Source organism: Panthera onca, chromosome B3 (genome assembly GCF_046562875.1).
Source record: "Panthera onca isolate mPanOnc1 chromosome B3, mPanOnc1 haplotype 2, whole genome shotgun sequence".
Lineage (NCBI taxonomy): Eukaryota > Metazoa > Chordata > Mammalia > Carnivora > Felidae > Panthera > Panthera onca.
In genome coordinates, this window is record NC_138344.1 from 6,750,835 (window position 1) to 6,772,384 (window position 21,550).

Below are 21,550 nucleotides of genomic sequence, written 5' to 3' on the forward strand. Positions count from 1 at the left end.
TAGAATGTTTACCCTGTGGCTTCCACACTGACCCGTCACTGCATACCTCTCCTCTTGGGTCTGAGAAGCCCGAGCCTCCGCTGGCCTCGGTTGCCTCCTCTGACCTGTGGCCCCTTCTAGGGACGAAGGGGTCGCCCTCCTGCCCCTGCCTGCACCCCCGCGACCGATGAGGGTCTTACCTATGTTGCAGTTCTTGCCGGTGGGGCCAGGGGGGTACAGGCCTGTGATGTGTCCCTCTGTCTCCTGGCAGATTGCACTACCACAGGGCTCCTTGGCACAGGACCTGGCAGGGGCTGCGGCTCTCAGGGAGACGCTGAGCGTCAAGAACACAGCGGCCTGGGGTTGTGACCTCAAGGTCGGGGCACAAGGACCCCTGAAGCCCACAAGGCTGCTTTGGGTCAGCATGTTTTTGGGGTCTCTGTCCTTCTTGGGCACCTGGCCCTAGCATCCTGGGGGAGGGGGTGGGGATCTTTGACCGGGAAAGGTCTCTCAGCCCAGAGGGAGGGGCAAGGGATCCCAAGGCAAAAAGCAGGGGAAAATCATCGGCTTCCAGTGCCTGGTGCCTGGGCTGCGTCGAGGTGAGACCATCACCATTGTACAGAGAAGTCACCTGTACTGGGGTGGGGACTAAATGACACTTTAGGACAGCCAAGATGACACTTCATACTTTCCTAAATTGTGCAGGTCTTATCCCTACACGAAATAAATATCTGGGCATAGATGTCATCAGATTCGTTCTCTCCTCTCACGAAGAAAGAGAAACTCCACGGGGAAAGGGCACGAGTAGAATTTCTAGCATCGTGTAAACAGTCATCCTCCTCTCTCCCTCTGCCAAGTACAGATAGTTGAATTCACATATCAATGTTCTTGTGATGTAACTCCACTGTAACAGTAACAACCACTAATCACTAAGTGTGTGCCATGTGAGAAGCAGGACGCTAAGTGCTTGCTCGGTATATATTTATATCCTGTTTAATAGTCCCTGGTACTATTCCCATTTTACAGGGGAGGCTCAGAGAGGTTAAGAAACTTACCTGAGGCTGCACAGCTAATCTGTAGTGAAGCTTGAATTTACACTGCCTCCTACTATGCTACAGCCTGAACTCCCCGAACACATTTAAGGAAAAAAAAAATCCCAACAATACCTGCAACGGTTGCCGCGGATTCATCTGTCCCTCCTGGAGGAGTTGGGATGGAAGCATCTGTGGGGAAGGTGGCTGTTTCGGCTGTTTGGGTCTCTTCTCCTGAGTGCAAGGGGCTTGAGGACTCGATTTCTAGGTGTGCCTCTGCAGGGCGCTGGGTCTGCTGGGTCCATTCAGACTCTGGGACGCTAGTGCCGATGACCACGTCCAGCCCTGACGTGTGACCAGACAGGTCTCCGCCGATTTCAGTCCTGTCTCCAGAAGCCATCGGAGTGGCCGAAGCCCAGCCCGATGCCTCTGTGCCCACATCGTGGGTGGTGGTTGGCTCCTCCCGTGCTTCCGGGGTGGCCGAGCCCTCCCCGGGGCCTTCCGGAAAGGCTGAGGTGCTGCCGGTCACCGCCAGGCCTGAGCCTCCCTCCACATCAGCGTCGGGGAAGGTGGAGGTGGTTTCACTTACATCAGGGGACCCAGAAGCCCCTCCGCTCGCCTCAGGGGCAGCAGACGCCCCCGCTCCAGCCTCAGGAAAGGCAGGTGTCTCGCTGCTGGATTCCGGGACCGATCCTACCCCAGACCCGGGGAACGTTGGGGTGGCTCCACTCATTTCCCCAGACGCAGAGGCTTCTCCACTGGACTCGAAAAGCCGGGGTGTGTGTGTCACAGGGGGTCTTTGTGCAAGTTCCTGGGACACAGTTGGTTCAGTGACACCCTCCACGAACTCAGAAGTGATTAAAGTGACTTCTGGAAGTCCTGAGGCCTCTCCACTGGTGCCCGTGGCCGCAGAAGATTCGCCACTTACATCCACAGTGCCAGAAAAGTCCCCACTAAAATACGGAGTACTTGATGGCTCCCCACCGGGCTCCACCAGCCCGGACTGTGGCCCGCTCAGGTCCAAAAATCCCGAATGCTCTCCAGACACGTCTGGTGCTCCAGAATGGGCACCACTGAGTTCCACAATGCCCGAAGGCCCTTCTCCTGCTTCTTGGGCTGTTGGAGCCTGGGTTACAGATTCCACCAAAGTCCTGTCTACAAGAGAGACAGTGGGGAAACCGGAAGCAAGTCCACTGCCGTCATATGCTCCTGAGGGCAGGCTGCTCCCGATCTCTGCCCCGGAGGATTCTCCACTGACCTCAGCTACTGCACTTGGCAGGCCACTGAATTCTGGAGGCGGGGAGGTAAACCCGCCGGAGTCAACTGCTCCAGAAGACCGTCCACTGACATCCATGATCCCAGATGTGCCTGACAGACCTGCCTCCCCGGAAGGGAGTCCACTGAGTTCCACAGACCCCAAGCCTTCTTCTTCTTTAAATGTAGTTGGGGTCACTTCGACCAAACTGGTGTCCACAAACGTAATGCCAGAAGATTCACCGCTGCCACTCACGGCACTGGGAACCAGGTCAGGGATTCCAGAGGTCGTGCCACTGACACCAGGGACCCCAGATGTTTCCCCACTCAGGTCGGTTATGCCAAATGGTTGACCACTGCCAGAAAGAACTCCAGAAGCTTCTCCACTGACATCTGGTTGGCCGGAGACCAGTCCACTGAGCTCAGTCACTGCAGATGTTTCCCCAGAAAACCCTGATGCCTGCCCACTGACTTCAAAAAGCCCAGATGTTCCCCCGCTGATGTCAGGAAATCCTGACGGCTGTCCACGGACACCAAAGAATCCGGATGTTTCCCCACTGATGTCAGGAGACCCAGAGGCTTGGCCACTGAGTTCAGCTCCTGACGGGAGTCCGCTAACTTCCCCGCTAATGTCCAACTCGCTGGAGGGCAGCCCAGATGTTTCTCCGGCACCACTAATGCCAATAGTCCCCCTCCCTTCCAGTTCACTTGCAGTGGTGGTTGTGACCACTTCCACCAATGTAGTATCCACTAGGGAGACGGTTGGGAATCCAGAGGGAAGTCCACTAAAGTCAGGTAGGCCAGAGGATGGGCCACTTCCAAGGTCCACCCCAGAATACTCACCACTAAATCCAGATGGAAGGCCACTTGCTTCTGGAGCTTGCCCACTTCCTAGAGTTCCAGAAGGTATTCTGCCTAAGTCCAAGTCTCCGGAAGCTGACCCAATCAAGTCTTCTTTCCCAGAAGGCAACCCACTGAGTTCCTCAGCTCCAGAAGCAGAGGTCTCCAGACCCTCCCCTCCAGAATAAAATTCACTGAGGTCCCCTACTCCAGAAGCAGAAGTCTCTGGATGACCCTCTACTCCAGAAGGCAGCCCGCTGAGGTCCCCTACTCCAGAGGCAGAGGTCTCTAGACCTTCTCTTCCAGAAGGAAGTCCACTGAGGTCCCCTATTCCAGAGGCAGAGACTTCTGGACCTTCTCCAGAAGGCAGCCCGCTGAGGACCTCTACTCCAGAGGCAGAGACTTCTGGACCTTCTGCAGAAGGCAGCCCGCTGAGGACCTCTACCCCAGAGGCAGAGACTTCTGGACCTTCTCCAGAAGGCAGCCCGCTGAGGACCTCTACCCCAGAGGCAGAGACTTCTGGACCTTCTCCAGAAGGCAGCCCGCTGAGGACCTCTACCCCAGAGGCAGAGACTTCTGGACCTTCTCCAGAAGGCAGCCCGCTGAGGACCTCTACTCCAGAGGCAGAGACTTCTGGACCTTCTCCAGAAGGCAGCCCGCTGAGGACCTCTACTCCAGAGGCAGAGACTTCTGGACCTTCTGCAGAAGGCAGCCCGCTGAGGACCTCTACCCCAGAGGCAGAGACTTCTGGACCTTCTCCAGAAGGCAGCCCGCTGAGGACCTCTACCCCAGAGGCAGAGACTTCTGGACCTTCTCCAGAAGGCAGCCCGCTGAGGACCTCTACCCCAGAGGCAGAGACTTCTGGACCTTCTGCAGATGGCAGTCCGCTGAGGTCCCCTACTCCAGAGGCAGAGACTTCTGGACCTTCTCCAGAAGGCAGCCCGCTGAGGACCTCTACTCCAGAGGCAGAGACTTCTGGACCTTCTCCAGAAGGCAGCCCGCTGAGGACCTCTACTCCAGAGGCAGAGACTTCTGGACCTTCTCCAGAAGGCAGCCCGCTGAGGACCTCTACTCCAGAGGCAGAGACTTCTGGACCTTCTCCAGAAGGCAGCCCGCTGAGGACCTCTACCCCAGAGGCAGAGACTTCTGGACCTTCTCCAGAAGGCAGCCCGCTGAGGACCTCTACCCCAGAGGCAGAGACTTCTGGACCTTCTCCAGAAGGCAGCCCGCTGAGGACCTCTACTCCAGAGGCAGAGACTTCTGGACCTTCTCCAGAAGGCAGCCCGCTGAGGACCTCTACTCCAGAGGCAGAGACTTCTGGGCCTTCTGCAGAAGGCAGCCCGCTGAGGTCCCCTACTCCAGAGGCAGAGGTCTCCAGGCCCTCACCCCCAACTTTAGGAATGCTGGGCCCTGTAATTCTATCTTCATCCCCGGAGGCCAGTCCACTTTCCACAGGCAGGCCTGAGCCCACTGCAGAGGTGAGACCACTGGAGTCAAGATCTCCAGAGGGCAGTCCACTTGAAATTTCCCCTGAGGGCTGTCCACTGGAGTCCAGACGTCCTGAAACTTCTCCACTGCCTGTGAAGTCACCACTGACTTCGGGTACCCCGGATGCCTCCCCAGAGCCTGGCAGCTCAGTCCCACTGGGCACTGGGGGGGCAAGTGTGGATGGCTCCTCCCAGGGGAAGGGCTCCTCCGAGGGGCCTGGCTCCTCCGAGGGGGACGGCTCCTCCGAGGCTGAGGGCACTTCCGTTCCAGAAGGGCCTTCTGTGCTCTCCTCTGTTGCTGCACTGGTGGGAGGCCACGTTGGAGGGATCCCTGGAAGAAAGGAAGAAGAAAGATGAGGTGTGGATTTAGTAACCCTGCCCTATTTAAGCTCACTCGTTCCTTCCACAGCAAAATGTTGCTTGAGAGGTGTGTTTAGACATTTTCTAGTGGAGCCTTGCTCAGTGTCTGGGGAAGGCAAGGAAGGAGGGGACCAGGAAGCGCCCCACCTGGCCGCTGTGCTCTGTGAGGCTCCAGGGGATGCCATCCCCATGGAAGTAGGGGCCTGGCTCCCATGAAAAGTAATCAAGGGCACCTCTCAGGCACCTCCATACTTGGATCTTTTATCTAAATCCACGATTTGCAAAGTGTGGTCTCTGAACCAGCAACACCAGCATTGTCTGGGAGCTTGATAGAAAAGCAGATTCTCAGATCTCACCCCAGTCCCACTGGTTCAGGGAGACTGGGGTGGGGGCGGCATGTTGTCTTTTTTTTTTTTTTTAAATGTTTATTTATTTCTTTTGAGAGAGAGAGAGTGCGAGTGGGGAAGAGGGGCAAAGGGAGGGAGGGAGAGGAAGAGGAAGAGGAAGAGAGAGAGACAGAGAGAGAGAGAGAGAGAGAGAGAGAGAGAGAGAGAGAACCCTAAGCAGGCTCCACACTCAGTGCAGAGCCCAACACAGGGCTCGATCTCAGGAACCATGAGATCATGGCCTGAGCAAAAATCAAGAGTTGGATACTTAACCGACTGAGCCACCCAGGCACCCCAGCTTTTTGTCTTTTTTTTGAATATTTATTTATTTTGGGGAGAGCACAAGCAGAGAAGGGGCAGAGGGAAGGGGACAGAGGATCTGAACTGGGCTCTATGCTGACCGGTTGACAGCAGAGAGCCTGATACGGGGCTCGAACTCACGAACGGTGAGATCATAACCTGAGTCGAAGTTGGACGCTCAACCCACTGAGCCACCCAGGTGCCCCAGCATGTTATCTTTTAATAAGCTCCCCCACCCCCGAACCCTGACAACACTGATGACCCCTCAAGTTTGAGAATCATTCATCCAAACCATCCCTTCAAGGCAGGGGAGGCCAGCTGGTGTTGTTTGCAAAAATACATCAAGTACATCAACTTTTTCAATTCTGAGAGTGCTATTACAGAGGATTTGGAAAACAGAGGAAAGAAGCCCCATCACGCTAAATAATCATGATGGCATTCTTTTTTTTTTCCATGTTGTTTCCTTGGGCATTTAAAAACAACCTAGCTGGGATTGGACCTCGCATGTTCTTGTGGGCTCATTTCTTAGGTAGAGAGCCTGAGCACAGCGGGTGCTATCCCTCCAGGCAGAATCTTGGCGGTGGGTAGGGGGTTCAGGACAGCAGTCGTGGCATTCAAGAGGACTTCCCGTGGAAACTCCCACTAGCTGCTGCCAGGATCCTGTGCCAAGCCACACACTCAAGCCAAAGAGGACTCAGTTATTTTTGTCCTGGTGAAGGGGGAGGTAAGGAAAGGGTCACAGGCGGGTGTGGCTGCTGGGTGAGGTCTCTGGGCCAGGATCCCACCTGCTCCACTGATGCACCCTCACCTTCTGGCATGGAGGGAGGCCAGGCTTTGTGTTTCCAGCAGCCAGAGGAGCGCCGAGCACGGCTGAATTGCTGGGGAACAGTGCACTGAGTGACTAGATGAGGAACTGGGAAGCTCTGATGGACTCGTTCCTTCAAATGAACGTGCCCCTGGGTGAGGTGACTCTACTGAGCACACACACATTACTGTGCATTTAATTCAGCCTTACGCGGGGATGCCTGGATGGTTCAGCCGGTTAAGCGTCCGACTCTTGATTTCAGCTCAGGTCACGATCTCACGGTTCATGAGTTCAAGCCCCACATCGGGCTCTGTGCTAACAGTGCAGAGCCTGCTTGGGATTTTCTCTCTCTCCCTCTCTCTCTGCCCCTCCCCTGCTGGTACTCTCTCTCTCTCTCAAAATATAAATATATAAGTAAATATTAGCATATCCAACAGCCCTGAGAAGGTCTGCAGTGAGGAAACCTGTTAATCTTTCTGTAAGCCAGCATTTCCCTTATGGCCACAAAACACTTTTTCCAACAGGGTGAGGGGCCTAGAAGCTTTCACCCGTCGAGTCCCATCTGATTTTATCAGGACAGATGGGGCTCAGGAAGTTCTGGCTGGGGATGCCTGGCCCAGAAGAGACACATAGAAGGAGGAACAAAGCAAGGAGACAGGTCACGGTCACACTTTCAACTACCCCTCTGGGTCCTCACCCCTCTATTAGAGATCCTCCCACAAGAGAGTTTTTAAAAGGCTGGAAGGTAGGGGTGCAAATGCAGGAAGACAGAGTGAGAGGTGCTTTATGAACAAGGCTGCCCCTTTCTTCTCTTGACCGTTGTCCTAGAGGCCAGTTGCGGGGGCTGACGTTGCCCAGAGCAGCACATTCAGCTAGTGTGACACAGAGGGGACACAGAGCACATGTCCCACCCTAGGACACACCCCAGAGCCCTAGCCACACAGACCTGGTGATGGGGAAGTGCCTACTGGGGTGTAGGCCAGTTCCCATTCCGTCTGGTTTTCTGGCTCAGTGGTGAATTCTGGGCTTGTCGTGGTCTCCTCTCCGGAGGGGACAGCAGCCACACCAGGCACCACTTGGGTAGCGATCCATTCCTCCACAGAGGGCGTGGCTGTGCCACCCTCTTCTTCTCCTGGAGAGGGCGCTGCTGAGACACCTAAAGAGATGAGGGTGGTGAGAATTCCTTCCTACCAGTGACCCATCCCAGGTTGGCCCTTCTCAAGGGGGGCTAGAAGATTCCGAGAGGGGCCAGGCTGGTGCAAAAACCTTGCTAGACCTCGACAGTCCCCCCTCCTCCAAACCCAGTGAGATGGCTTCTGTCTTCCTCAATAAGAGCTGTCTGCATCAATTACACAATTTTGATACGCACACACCATCAGCACACACATTATTTCAGGGCGGTCTGGGACATCTCTTCTGCAGAATCTATTATACATGCCAGGCATTGTTTAAAGGTGTTATGTATATAAAATCATTTTATCCCACAACAGCCTTATGAGATAGGTACTATATCATTTACAGCTAGGGAAACTGAGGCACAGAGTTAAATGACTCGCCCAGGGTCAGTGGCTTATAAGAGGCAGATCTAGTCTTTGAAGGAAAGCATCTGGCACCAGCCCCCGCTCTCACCTACGGCATGACGCTGCCTTTCCTGGGGACAGAAATTATGGGTCAAAAATAGGAGGCTGTGATTTAAAATCCATGAAGTCACCCCAGCACTGGAGAGTGAAGGAGGGACTTATTGACTGGGGGTAACTGTTTTGGTTTGGGGGAAACCGGAGGTGGGCTTGGTCGGGAAAGAGGCCAAAACCTCTTGGCAGTTACAGAAAAGGCCGAGTTCACGGAAGGTCGGGGACTGTGCACGGGGGGTGCATGGGTAAACATTTACAGGGAGACTAACTGGTGTGGCTACTGCTGCCCGGGGGGCCCGACAGCGGTACTGGCACAAGAGCCTCGACACATCATCCTCTGGGAGGGGTTTGGCTTTCGTGAGGCTGGCGGTGCAGGGCTGAGCTTTCTCTGAGCTGGGTTTTAAAAGGTGACCCTGGAAGTCTGAGAAACTTGGCAAAGCTCAGGTCTTATTTTTCATTAACTTTGTTTTGTAATAATTCTACATTCACAGGAAGCTACAAAGACACTCAGCTTTGATGCATCATATATAAAACACGGCTCAAGCTGCGACTACAATCTAGGTTCCAGTCAGTGCTTTCAGACCCGCCGATCTCATCCCTTCAGAGCCCCGCCCTAAGCCTTGGCCACGCCCTAGCCACGCCCTAGCCACACCCCCTGGGCTGTTTGATGACAGAATTCTCCGAACTCCCGCTACTAAAGTGGTTTGATCCGCACTGGGTCCTCAGTACAGGTCAATTAAAAATCTGAGTTTCTGGTGTTTAGTGAAGCGTAATAGAACACTTGGACTCAACTCCTCACAAAAATATCTGGAAGCAGGAGAAACTTTGGCAAGGGTTACAAATTAAAACAGTATATATGTATGTGCATGTGTATATGGGTGTTATTTATGTGCATGTGTATATGGGTGTTATTTACAACAGTAAAGCTAACATTTGCTGAGAATTTACTATGTCCCAAGCACAATGCCAAGTGTTTTGTGTGCACTATCCCAGTTTATCGGTACAGCAACCCTTTCAGGTAGGAACTATTACATCACTATTTTATAGATGAAACAGAGGAACAGAGAGGTTAAGTGACTTGCCCAGGGTCACACAGCTATTACGCAGAAGAACTGTAATCAAAATTCAGGTCAACCTGATTTTAGAGCCCAAGCTTTCACTTGCCTCTCTCTGCCTGTCTCGGAGGAACTTGAGAAGGATGTACATGCCTTGGGGTCAACGCTCAAGATCATGCCAGCTCCGGAGCTGGCCCTGCCCAAGAGGGACTGACTTTTCCCTCCTTGCTCTGATGGATGGGGATAGCGGGCAGGAGTGAAGGTGTGAAGGGGTGAAGCCAGAGGAGCCACCCCCAGGCAGAAGGGAGGCTGGAGGAGAGGTGAGAACACGTACCTTGGAAGCAGAAGGCATGATGCCGGGACAGTGGGTCTGGGAGGCCTGTCTGGTTGGGGTAAAGGTAGACCGTTCTCACGCCTGGCTTGTCTCCGCCACAGGAGGGCCTCGGGGTGACGATGGGGTAGCGGAGGCTGCCGTCGGACAGCCAGCCAGCATAGCACTTGTCCAGGCCCTGGCTCCAGGCGGCGTAGAGCTGGCCCGTGGAGGCCAGTGTGGCGTTGTGGGATTCACAGAATGCCAGGGCCTCCTCAAAGGTGAACTGCTCCGGGCGTGTGACAAAGAACACCTCCCCTGGGGGCAGAGGCAGGTGCAGGTGTGACCCTCATGTCCACAGCCAGAGCAGTCTCAGCTCACCCAGGGGCCGGGGCAAGAGAATTGAAGCCAGTTGGTCACTCTACATGGAAACAGCCTCCCTCCTTCTCTATTTTCTAGACTGCCCCGTCACATTTGGGCACCCCCCTCCTCTGCTAAGAGAGGCGTTCCCTTGGGCACCTTCCCTCCGACCCCCCTGTGCTCCCTACACCACAGCACTTAAGCATGGAGCACCCAAATGCTGTGGACCTGCAACCCCCACCCCCACCCTGGGGGCTCCTCGAGGGGAGGGGTGGGTCCTGTAGCCACTCTTGGGGTTTTGGTCCCCACACCCAGAACTGTACCCAGCTGCTTGTCTGAACTGGGGGGAGGAGGTTCACATTTAGTGGACACCTACTGTACCGGGCCCTTCTCATACACATCTCATTTAATACTCACAGAAATCTCTGATATGAGGCACGATCAGCCCTATTTTATAGATGAGGAAACCGAGGCCCACAGAGGTTAAGTAACCTGCCCCAGGTCCCCAAAACAGGTGAGTGGCTATACCAAAATCTTTCTAGAATAATGCCAGCATTTCCAAAATTGGGTTCTATGGGATAGTAATTTGATGATTATAATTGAAACGAAAAGACGTGAAACGCAACAAAATAAAATGTCTGTGGTTGACTAAGCTTGGGCACTTGGCTAAGCACAGTTAAAGAGGTTTTTCTATTGCAGGACTTCTCAGAGGCTTTCATTTGTTCCAGGGCACTGAGATTCTCCAAGAGCCAGATGGTGGAGACCTCGCCTGCAATCCTGGGGGACCCATATGAACCATTCCGGAGGGAGAGAGGGAGCTTGGCCCGAGAGAGGGGCTGGGCCGGCCTTTCTGCCCCTGGGTGGGAAGAGAGCCAGGGGGATGGTAATTCCCCCTCCTCTTTGTGTCTCCCCATCAGCCCCCTGCCTGGCTGGGGCCCCAAATGCGAGAATGTGGCTTGTACCCTCGAGTCTGTCCACGTAGCAGTAGACATCATAGGTTTCTGACGGTGGCCGGACGCCGTAGGTCCTGACTCCCGGGCTGCTGTCTTTATCACCCACACATGGGGTTCGTGGGCTCACGATGGGGTATCTGCAAAGGAGGGCAGGAGGGGCACCTGAAAGCCTATTCCAGGGGCCGGGAGAGGCAGGGCCCGGGGTGAGGCTGGCAGGCCTCTTGGGACTCTGGCAGGGTGCATCTTCAGTGACAGCAGTCCCCTTATGTGGCAAGCTCCCCGTGTGGCTGAGGAAAGGGTCTGGAGGCCCCTGGGGGGATTCCTGGCTTCAGAAGAGAGCCGGTTGTATAGAAGGACATTGGGTCAAGCTGGAGGGGACCCGGGCGGGGGGGCCTTGAGGAGAGATTCTCCCTCCCTGGGGAGGTAAATTCTCCCTCCCTGGGGAGCTCTTATTGGGGGTAAATGACCAAGGACTTAATGTCACCTGGGGCCCTTCGCCACCGACTCAGGATAATATGCCTTGGTTCTGGGGGAGAAATTAGGGGAGCAGCCATGGAGTCATGAATTCGTTCATTATTGCACAGTGTATTGGGTGCCCACTGTGCACTGGGTGCCGTGACAGGTTCTGGCTCCCCAAGCCCGACCCCTCACGGTTCTGGGCTGGAAGCGGGGCTGGGCTCATCCCTCACCTGACAGTCTGGTCTTGCAGCCAGCCAGCATCACACTGCTCGTAGCCTGCTTCATAGGCGGCCTGGAGCTGCTCCGGGGAGGCGATCACTGCCCCGGTGCGCAGGCAGGCCTGCTGAGCTTCCTCAAACGTCAGGGCGTAGCGGGCAGAGCCTGGCCGGTAGTGGAACACAACCCCTGGGTGGGGAGGGGAGGGAGAGAAGGAGAGACGAGGTAGGCTCAGGGCAGGGACTGGATACCAGCATGCCGGTGCCCATGGGGTGGGTCCTCATGGCTTTGAGGGCGTGGAGGGAGCTCTGGCTCCTTGAGGAGTGACTTCCCTTCACCCCCTCCTTCCTTTCCTGCTTCTGATCCTCTTCTCAACCAAGCTGGTTCCCTCCGCTTGTTCAAGCTGCTCCTGAACTCCATCTCCCTGAGAAAGCCTTTGATGACTCTTCTGCCCTGGGTGTCCCCAACCTTCCTCTTTGGGCCCCTCACTCCCAGACTGCTCATTTGTCCCTTTACCCTTTAAAACAAACGCATTTTTTTCTCATGACAAAAAGAATACACGTTCATTACAGAACATTCGGAAAATACAGAAAAGGCTAAGGAATACACCAACCGTTAGCATTTCTTCCACTTGGCCCAGGGGCCAGGGGGTGGGCGGCCTCTCTGAAAGTGGCTGTGAGAGTTTTTGTGGGTGTGCACCGGGCACATTCTGGGGAGTGTCCTCATGGCTTTGGCCAGGTGCCCAAAGGGGCCCTGTCTTTGAGCCCCCCACTTACTCAGCCTTTCCTGTTGTATCCAGCCACACACACACTTCCCTGGGTGATCGGCCAGGTTATATCACAGCTGCAAATCCCACATCCTCTGTCCTGTGGCAGGTGCCCATCCGTCCATTGGCGCCTTCTCACATGGTGGCCAGTGGGGCTCTTCCCAGTCCCGGGCCAACCCTCAGACCCGGCCATTGTTGGCGTTACCCCCCGGAACTTCCAAACAATTTCTCCTTCCCAACGTATTGTGTTTCTCTGGGCAATTCAGGCTGAAATCCTGCTTGGTGGCATCATGTGTGTGATGGTGGAAGACAGTGACTATTTGCTCTTCCCCCAGGAGGGGACACCACCAAGGCCCTTAGGAAAGCCACCCCAGAATGTCCTTCTGGTTCTTGGATTGGAGTATGGGGAACAGCTGAGCTCTATGTGACATGACATCCAAAGTCTCCAGACATTCCTTAAACACCTGGAACACCATCATCCTAGATCAGGGGTTGGCCGACATTTTCTGGAAAGGGCCAGACAGGACACATTTCACTCTTCATGTGAAGAATGGTTTCTGTCACAACTACTCAACTCTGCCATGACAGTCCTAAATTAGCCACAGACATCACGTGGACAAATAGGTGTGGCTTTGGTCCAATCAAACGTTATTTGTGGACATTAAATCTTGAGTGCTATATAATTTTCGTTATACGTCACAGAATATTAGAATATTATTCTTATTTTGACTTTGTGCCCCGACTATCTAAAACTGTAAAACTATCCTTAGTTTGTGGGCCTTATAAAAATAGGTGGCGGGGCACCTGGGTGGCTCAGTTGGTTAAGCGTCTGACTTCGGCTCAGGTCATGATCTCCCGGTCTGGGAGTTCGAGCCCTGCATCAGGCTCTGTGCTGACAGCTCAGAGCCTGGAGCCTGCTTTGGATTCTGTGTCTCCCTCTCTCTCTGCCCCTCCCCTGCTCTCTCTCTCTCTCTCTAAGTAATAAAATAAAAAAACATTGAAAAAAATTTAAAAACAGGTGGCAAGCTGGATTTGGCCGCCGGAACTTGGTTTGCTGACCCCTGTCCTGGAAGGCCATTGCTGTGAGAAGCCCTGGGGTCACCTTTGTAGAAGTTCTCAAGTGGCTCTGTTCTTTGGGGGTGTCTGATGGGGCAAGAAGGACCCCTGGACAAAAGAGGCCCAGTTCTTTATTCGATTTCACCTAGACCCATGTGGCATCTTTACCTGCTTGACACATAGTCTGGTTTCTACCTATAACTTCATTCGAAGGAAATGCTCTGTGGCAAAAAAGCATGGAGGTCACCGCTCTGGCCCATCCCCCTTTTTTACAAACAAGGAGAACCGAGTCTGACAGGAGAAAGCCTCGGCCCAGGTCTCAAGTTAAGCTGAAGGTACATCCCTAAGGCCAAGTTCTTTCCACCTGCCCCTAGCCCCCACGCGGCCCCCTGAGGGGCGGGCACTTACCCCCTGGCAATCGTGGCCGCCCGGGAACCTCGGTGGCGCCTGGGACTGCGGTCACCTGCACGACATGGTCCTCGCTGGTGAAGGCGGTGAAGGCCAGGCCAGGCGTGGACTCCTCGGGGACACCCCAGGGCCTGGTGGCCTCTCCAGTCCTGTTCTCAGCCTCAGGGAAGGCAGTGGTCCCTACTTCGGGGACAAACGTGAAGGGCTCCTCGGGCTCCGGGATAGTGGGGGAGACGTCAAAGATGGGTTTCACAGTAAGGATCACGTTGCCTCGGGCTTCACCCTCGGTGACGTTTCGGGGCAGAGGCAGCTCCACATCAGGCCAGGTCACTGTCTGGATGGTGATGTCCTCCTCACCACCCACCCCGAAGAAGTTTTCTGGGATGTCCACAAAGTCTTCACCTGGGGCAGGGGGAAAGACCGGCTTTAGGGGCTCAGCCTGGGGCTGGCTTGAGGGAGACGGGCCTCGGATCCACCGGCTTCCCCCACCAGGGGAGGAAAACTCATGGTGCCTTGGCACCTTGCCGGACCCTTTGCAGGCGGCTTCAACTCTGCGCGCGCTCATTCTAGGAGGCCTTTCCATGTTGCAAAAGAACGCGACATCATCATAGCACGAGATATTGACCAAGCAGCTCACCGCTCAGAAAACCAGTCCAGCTCCAGGATTCGTTCTTGATCAACACCCATTGCCTCCTTACCTATCGTCCAGGTGCCTTGTTGACCATCTGACGTTGTAACTAGCCAATAGGACGTTGTAAATCAGTTACAAGGTGGAACTGGAAAACCTTGCCAAAGATGTGGGAGCTCACGAAACGGATAAAAGTGACATAAGGCACCTGCGTGTCTCTGTCGTGAGCAAACGAGGGTCTGGCAGAAACGACCAGCCCATAATTTAAGAAAGATGAAATCCACAAGGGTGCTACCACTTTGAAAAAGCTGCTAAGGATACTGAAAGGTTAAGAGAGGCTTTGGGGGAAATCCTCATTACTTTTGCAAAAATACCCATCTTCATGTAAGACCAGCTATGACGGTCAAACGTGAAGTGAGCTATGCCATCGCACCGTCATCAATTTTGTCATAAAGTGATGCAGCCCCATATTACTGGGGGTTTTTTCCCCCTCTAAGAATTAGCATGGGGTTGTGATTCTAACCTAGACTGTGTGGACTATAAGAGAAAAATCTCATTTTTAAAGGTTTTAGTCTAAATTTTCAAAATAAATTGCCTGTCAAACCTCTCCCCCCGCACTCTTTTTAAGTGTGCGTCTTTTAAAGCACATTTTAAGTGTGCGTCTTTAAAAAGCCCGTCTTTTTAAGCACATTTGCTTTAAGAGGGTGGGTAACAGTGCCCGCCTGTGCGGCATGGTTCCAGGTCAGGGCCCCGCCACCTTCCCCGCAGACAGATGGGGAAGGCGAGGCTTTCCCCGGCCTCACAGTAAACGTTGGCAGGGCTGTGATTCAAATCTGAGAAAGCGCAGACTCTAAAGCTCGTGCTTTTAACCCTATTCTGAGCCGACGATGAGACAGGGCTGGATGCCGGTGCCTACAGTGGTTCTACGTGACTCTTCCAGGAGCTAGTGAAAACGGGAGTTGCTGGGGCCCCTGGGTGGCTCAGTCGGTTAAGATTCCGACTTCAGCTCAGGTCATGATCTCACAGTTCGTGAGTTGGAGCCCCGCATTGGATCCTCTGCCTCTCTCCTCCTCTCGCTCTTTTGTTCTTTCTCCCTCTCAGGAAGGAAGGAAGGAAGGAAGGAAGGAAGGAAAGAAAGAAAGAAAGAAAGAAAGAAAGAAAGAAAGAAAGAAAGGGGCGGGATTGCTGAAACATGAAGTTCAGGCACCCTGTGGCCCCTTGAGAAGGAGTAGAAACAAACCCCCATTCCAAGCCCCCCTCCTCTGGGCCCCAATTTCCGTGGCACGACCCCCCTCCCGGCCCCCAGTCCCCCCCCCCCCCCAGCCCCACCTGTGTAGCAGATGGCGTCGTAGCGGGATGAGGGGTCAGGGTAGCCCGTCTGGTTGGCATGCAGGTAGACGGTCCTCACGCCCAGCAGGTTGCCCCCGCAGTTGGGCCGGGCTTTGGAGATGGGGTAGCGCACACTGTGGTCGGCCAGCCAGCCAGCACTGCACATGTCCATGCCGCTCTGCCAGGCCAGGTAGAGCTGGCCCGTGGTGGCCAGCCGGGCGCCCAGCCGCCGACACTCATTGGCTGCCTCCTGGAAGGTGAACTTCTCCGGAGATGTCGCATAGAAGACCTCGCCTGCGAAGGACGGGGCCGGCAGAGTGAGGATCTCCCTCCCCGCTCCTGCCCTGCATCCCCAGCCAATCCATGTGGCTGCTAGGATCCCAAATCCTGCTCCAAATCATCCTTGCACGCACTCTGTTGTGGAACATCCTCCTCCCGGGGCATCTCTCCTACAAGTTAAGCATTGCCTATGCAAGCAATCCTTTACAAAACTTCCCATTCTGACGGGACAAGCAGGCATTGAACTCTGACCCTTAGAGCAGTGGTTCTCAAACGGGGGTCTCTAGCCTGCAGCATCCATAAGGGCATTAGTGGGGGCTTCTGAGCTCTTTTTACTATTTGCAAAAACCTAAGAAAGTTATGTGAGGGGGGTTAGGGGTGCGTGGTGGGCACCTGTTCTCGGGGAAGGTGCTGGCTGGCCCTGTTCAGGGGCAGCTCTGATGGGCAGTGCCCAAGAATGGGGACACAGCTGCTTGCTCCTTAATAGGCTTTGGGCCAAGGCATAAGAATGAGGAAAAGGAGCACAGAGGTGAGAAAGCGGGGGACTGTCCCTGCCTCCAGTGAGTCAGGTTGTCAGGTCTTTTCCTGGGAGAAGCTGCGAGCTGGGTTGGGGCTGGGGCTGGGGGCAGCGGCTGCGGTCTGGAACGTCCAAAGGGGTGATGGGTACAGATGGGAGAAGAACTGTCATCCACATGCCTGGGTAACTTGGGAAGCTCTGACTGGGACCAAAATTAGCACCCTCTACAAAGCAGAGAAAGACTCCAGGTCCCTTCCCGCTATCCTCCAGGGCCCTCCAGAACCAGCCCACGGAGACTGCCTGGATGGGGCTGGGGGCCGGCGGCGGGGAAGCTGAGAGAGGGTGGGGGGGGGGGCAGCCAGCTCTCCTGGGAACTACGTTTCTGTTCGGCCCACCCTGGAGCAGCCTGGGGTGTCCTTGGTGAGGGGGGCTGGGCTGGGCTGGTGCAGTGGACCTTGGGACGGTGACGGGCTGGTCCGAGCACTGAGTGGTGGGGCATCCTGGCTGGGAGGGGCGGTCCCAGGGGAGAGACAGAGACAAGCAATGTCGGGCCCAGTAGCGGTGCCAGACATTTGGCAGGTGCCTGGGGCCCCTGAGGCCCTTTCCCAAGTGGACAGTGAGGGGCCTGCAGGCCCTTTCCCTCCTTCCCATTCTGCCTGTGCATGGCAGAGGGGTTGAGTATGGGGTGCAGCTGGGCTAGAGCCCTGCCCCAGAGGAGGCCCGTGTGATCCCGAGTGTCAGTGGGGAGAAGGGCACTGGCAGGGGCTTTGGGGACGGGGGTGGGGCCTCACCTTCCATGTCTTCAGCGAAGCAGTACACATCATAGGTCTCATTGGTGTCTCGGATGCCGTATGTCCTCACACCCGGAAACTCATCCTTGTCCCCATAACAGCCTTCCCTCGGAGTGTGGATGGGGTATCTGCCAGGAACCCAGAGTGGGGGCGTGACATTCAGGAAACAGAAGGGGCCTGTGGCCTGTGCCCTTGTACCCTCCCTCTGACGTGGGAGGAAACAGTGACTCACTGATGTGTTTGCCAGCATCTGCCCTGGGTACGTGGACCACATGTTTTTACAGTTTTTCCCAAGCTTTACCGAGATGCGTGTTTTCACAGTTTGTGGTGACTACAGGCAGCCCCCTTTACTGAATATTTATCAGTACTGAACATATTGTATCAGGGGCCTGCAAACCTCTTCTGTAGAAAGGCTAGATGGTAAATATTTTAGGGCTTGCAGCCTCTGGGGTCTCAACTTGACCACTCAACCCTGCCACCGTGGTGTGAAACCACCACAGGGTTCCCACATAACTTTACGCACAGAAAAGAGGATGGTTGGATTCGGCCCATGGGCTGTCCCTTGCTGACCCCTGCTTTGTATCATTTGGGTCTCACATCAACCTAATGAGGCAAGTGCTATAAAGACTCCATTTTAGCCTGGAAGAAACTGGGGCCCAGAGACGTTAAGCAATTTGTCCAACGTCACACAGCGGCTAAGTGTCAGAGCTGTGGTCTGAGCCCAGCTGTTTGTGAGCTGGGGATGTGGGCTCTTGGGCTACGTGAGGCCGCTGTCTCGTCTTGTTTTCCTTTTAGTGGGTGTTGTGTCCTAAAATCTCAAAGATTGCAAAGATGTTTTCCTTTGTTTTCCTCTGGAGGCTTTGTGGTTCTGGTTTTTCTTTCGAGAGCTGGGATCCATCGTGAATGGATGTCTCCTCTCGCCTGAACAGGCTCGCTCTCACAGACTGAGATCCCTCGAGGGCAGAGCTCTGTCTGTCCTGCTGGGCTACCCATCCCTCAGCAGCTGTACTTGTAGGGGGGAAAATGTGCCAAAAAGCTCAATTTATATATGTCTTGCATTATTAAAAACAACAACAAAAAAAATAAAGCAGCTAAAAAAAATACACGAAACACCAAAGTTAAAATTTTTTTTTTAACGTTTATTTATTTTTGAGACAGAGAGAGACAGAGCATGAACGGGGCAGGGTCCGAGAGAGAGGGAGACACAGAATCCAAAACAGGCTCCAGGCTCTGAGCCGTCAGCACAGAGCCCGACGCGGGGCTCGAACTCACGGACCGCGAGATCATGACCCGAGCCGGAGTCGGACGCTTAGCTGACTGAACCACCCAGGCGCCCCCGAAACACCAAAGTTTAAAGGACCGGTGAAGACATCATGCCAAAGGGGAGTGTGGGCAGAAAGGAGAATGATGTGTAATTTGCACGGAGAAAATGATCGTGTAGGGCAAAGCTGCTAGGATTTGGACCGGTCGTGGTGCCATGGGATTTCCACGAGCAGAACCCCCAGACACGCCAGGACATGTCCTGGCTCCCTGGGAGCTCCCACATGAGCATGTCTGAGACAGATTGCCCTGGGCACATTTACCGTCTTGCAAATTACACTGTATATTCAAATGAGTACAATAACCCCCCCCTTTTTTTTAAAAAAAAAAGTAAGGCACACAGGGGCGCCTGGATGGCTCAGTCGGTTGAGTGTCCAACTTCGGCTCAGGTCATGATCTCACAGTTTGTGGGTTCGAGCCCCACGTCGGGCTCTGTGCTGACGGCCCAGAACTTGGAGACTGCTTCGGATTCTGTCTCCCTCCCTCTCTCTGCCCCTCCCTCACTTGCGTGCACGCTCTCTCTCTCCCTCTCAAAAATAAATAACATTAAAAACATTTTAAAAGTAAGGCACATAAAGGCCTTCTGTGGCAAGTTCTGTATTATTTTAGAATTCCTATCGGCTAATAAAAGTATTTCCACGGTAGCACTGGAGCTATCCAGAAAAGCACCTGATGAGCTTTCTGTAAACAAAATACCTGAGACCTTATTCTGTCTTACCGCATCGGATAAACAGCCCCAAATCCGCCTGTTTCTGTGTAATGCTAGACGTATTGTCACAGTCGGCCAAGGCACTTACTCCAGCCCCCACCGAGGCCGGCCGTGGTGTCGGGCTGGCACCAGCTCCGTGCCGGTCGGTGTTCCGGTCCATCGCCCGCCCCGCGGGTGGCCCCAGGGGGCTCACCTGACAGTCTGGTCGGCCAGCCAGCCGGCGTCGCACTGGTGGAAGCCGTCCTCGTAGGCAGCCTGCAGCTGTTCGGGTGTGGCGATGATGGCACTGTTCTGCAGGCAGGCCCGCTGTGCCCTGTCAAAGTCCAGCGTGTAGCGTGTGGAGATAGCTCTGTAATGGAACACGATGCCTGCAAGACACGCGTGGGCGGGACAGCAAGTCAGGCACGGCCTCTGGCCATTGAAGACCTCGAAGAGTTGTGGCCGTGGTCCCTAAGGGGCCCGAGGGACATCTGCCCCGGGCCTCTAGCTGATGCCTAGACCTCCTCTCCACATTCCCACGTCAAAGACCTTGAAGAGTTGTGGCCGTGGTCCCTAAGGGGCCCAAGGGACATCTGCCCCGGGCCTCTAGCTGATGCCTAGACCTCCTCTCCACATTCGCATGTGGCCCTCTTGCCTTTGCTGAAACACCTCCGGTAACAGAACCTCACTACCTCACAAGGTATCTTTTTTGAGTTTCTATAGTTCTGATAATCAGGAAGTTCTTTGAATTCAACTAAAATCTGCCTCCTTTTAATTTTTTCTTGGAACCCCATCTTTTCTCTGGGGAGAGGGACACTTAGAGTCCCATGTATCCTCAGCCCAGGGGCATCCTAGTGCGAGCCCTGTCCTCAAGCCAACCGAAAGGCCACAACCATTCCCTGTGGGCCATCGAGAGAAGGGAACCAGAGAGACTTCATCTTTTTCTTTGGCTTCTGGAACAGAATGGGGCTGGGGGAGGGAAAAGACACCTGGGTGAAGAGTCACTTCCAGGGAAACTTCAGGCAGGTCACTTAACCTCAGTTTACTAGTCTGTAAGATGGGGAGGAGCACAAGGTCCACTGAATCCTGGGATTGCTGTGCAACGCAAACTTTCATTTACAGGTGACTAGGGTTAGGATGTGTTTAATTCCCTCAAAGTCCAGAGAGAATGACAGTACCAGCTCCGTGTTATAGGGGCAGCAGCTGAAGCTTAACTGACTTGACTGAGGGAGGTGCAAGCTGGGGGTGGGGGGCAGCTGGGATCTGAAAACCAGCCTGTCTGGGTCCACTGCTGTGAGGATACTGTTCTGGCTCTTTCCCCAGGCGAAGCAGCATCCCCGTGGGAGGTCCTCACCTTTCACCACGACCTCCAGGGTAGCCTCGCTGTCCTCAATGCCGTGCATAACCTCACAGCGGTACATCCCAGAGTCATTGGAACGCAGGTTCTGGATTTCCAAGGTGGCGTCGCTGGGGATGGCCGGATAGTTGGGCAGCGAGACCTTGTCTTGGTAGGCACCGTTAACCCGCACCTGCCCTTCCGTGGCCACTAGCAACACTACCTCCTTCTCCTTGGAAATGCGGCTCCACTTGATTCTCGGGGAGAGGGGGGTGGTGGAGGGGGCGGTGGTCACGGGGTGCATGGGGTCGATGAAGTAGCAGGGGATGGTGAGGGAGCTCCCCAGGAGGACCCGCAGGGGGGACGGTTCGGGGATGCTGACACTCAGCGAGTTGTCAGGGTCTGTGGGGGAGAGACAGAGCTGTTAGTGCCGAGAGAGGACCGCCCAGCCTCCCTGTCATTTTGGAAATGACAAAAGCCCGTGAGCGTGTCCGTATCTATGGTGGGGGCCGTTCCTGTGCCATCGGGAATTCCCGGGAAGCGTTGTTACACCTTTTCCAGAGCAGCGTTCCTCAAGCCCCCTGGTCTCTGTGCCACGAGACAGGAACTATGGAGCTGGAAACGGGCTGCAGAGGAGGGCAAGGAAAGCTCCAGAGCTGACAGCCTCCTCTCTGTTCCTCAAACTGGGGTACCCCGGGGGATGCCAAGCCATAAGACAAACAGGACCATCTTCCTGGAGTGACAGCTTGACTCAAAGATTTTTGGGGAAAAAAATCATGTTGGGGCAGGAAAAATTATTATGGGGAAGAAAAAAAAATCCACACAATGTTTAAAGCTCCGATGCGAAACTTCAAAGGTGTGTCCCAGCTGAGGGGGTCGACTTTGGACTCCATCCCGACTTTGCTGAGGGATAAGGCATTCTCTTCTGCTGTTGGGGAACGGGGGGGGGGGGGGGGGTCGGACATTTACATATGTCTGCAAAGAATCAGACCGAGGTGGGGGTGGG

General features: G+C 54.6%; 1 protein-coding gene across 2 annotated transcripts in view; it reads right to left on the reverse strand.

Moving 5' to 3' along the window:
• ACAN (aggrecan) overlaps positions 1-21,550 on the reverse strand; it is a 67,261-nt gene that overhangs the window by 15,477 nt on the left and 30,234 nt on the right. For both annotated transcript variants that reach the window (XM_078449004.2, XM_078449003.2), the window contains exons 3-12: positions 20,563-20,946; positions 19,423-19,597; positions 17,201-17,328; positions 15,614-15,907; positions 13,657-14,058; positions 11,441-11,615; positions 10,761-10,888; positions 9,463-9,756; positions 7,389-7,598; positions 1,146-4,922 (exon numbers count right to left, since the gene is read on the reverse strand). In XM_078449004.2, coding sequence (XP_078305130.2) covers positions 1,146-4,922; positions 7,389-7,598; positions 9,463-9,756; positions 10,761-10,888; positions 11,441-11,615; positions 13,657-14,058; positions 15,614-15,907; positions 17,201-17,328; positions 19,423-19,597; positions 20,563-20,946 — 5,967 coding nt within the window. The remainder of the gene's footprint in view (positions 1-1,145; positions 4,923-7,388; positions 7,599-9,462; positions 9,757-10,760; positions 10,889-11,440; positions 11,616-13,656; positions 14,059-15,613; positions 15,908-17,200; positions 17,329-19,422; positions 19,598-20,562; positions 20,947-21,550) is intronic.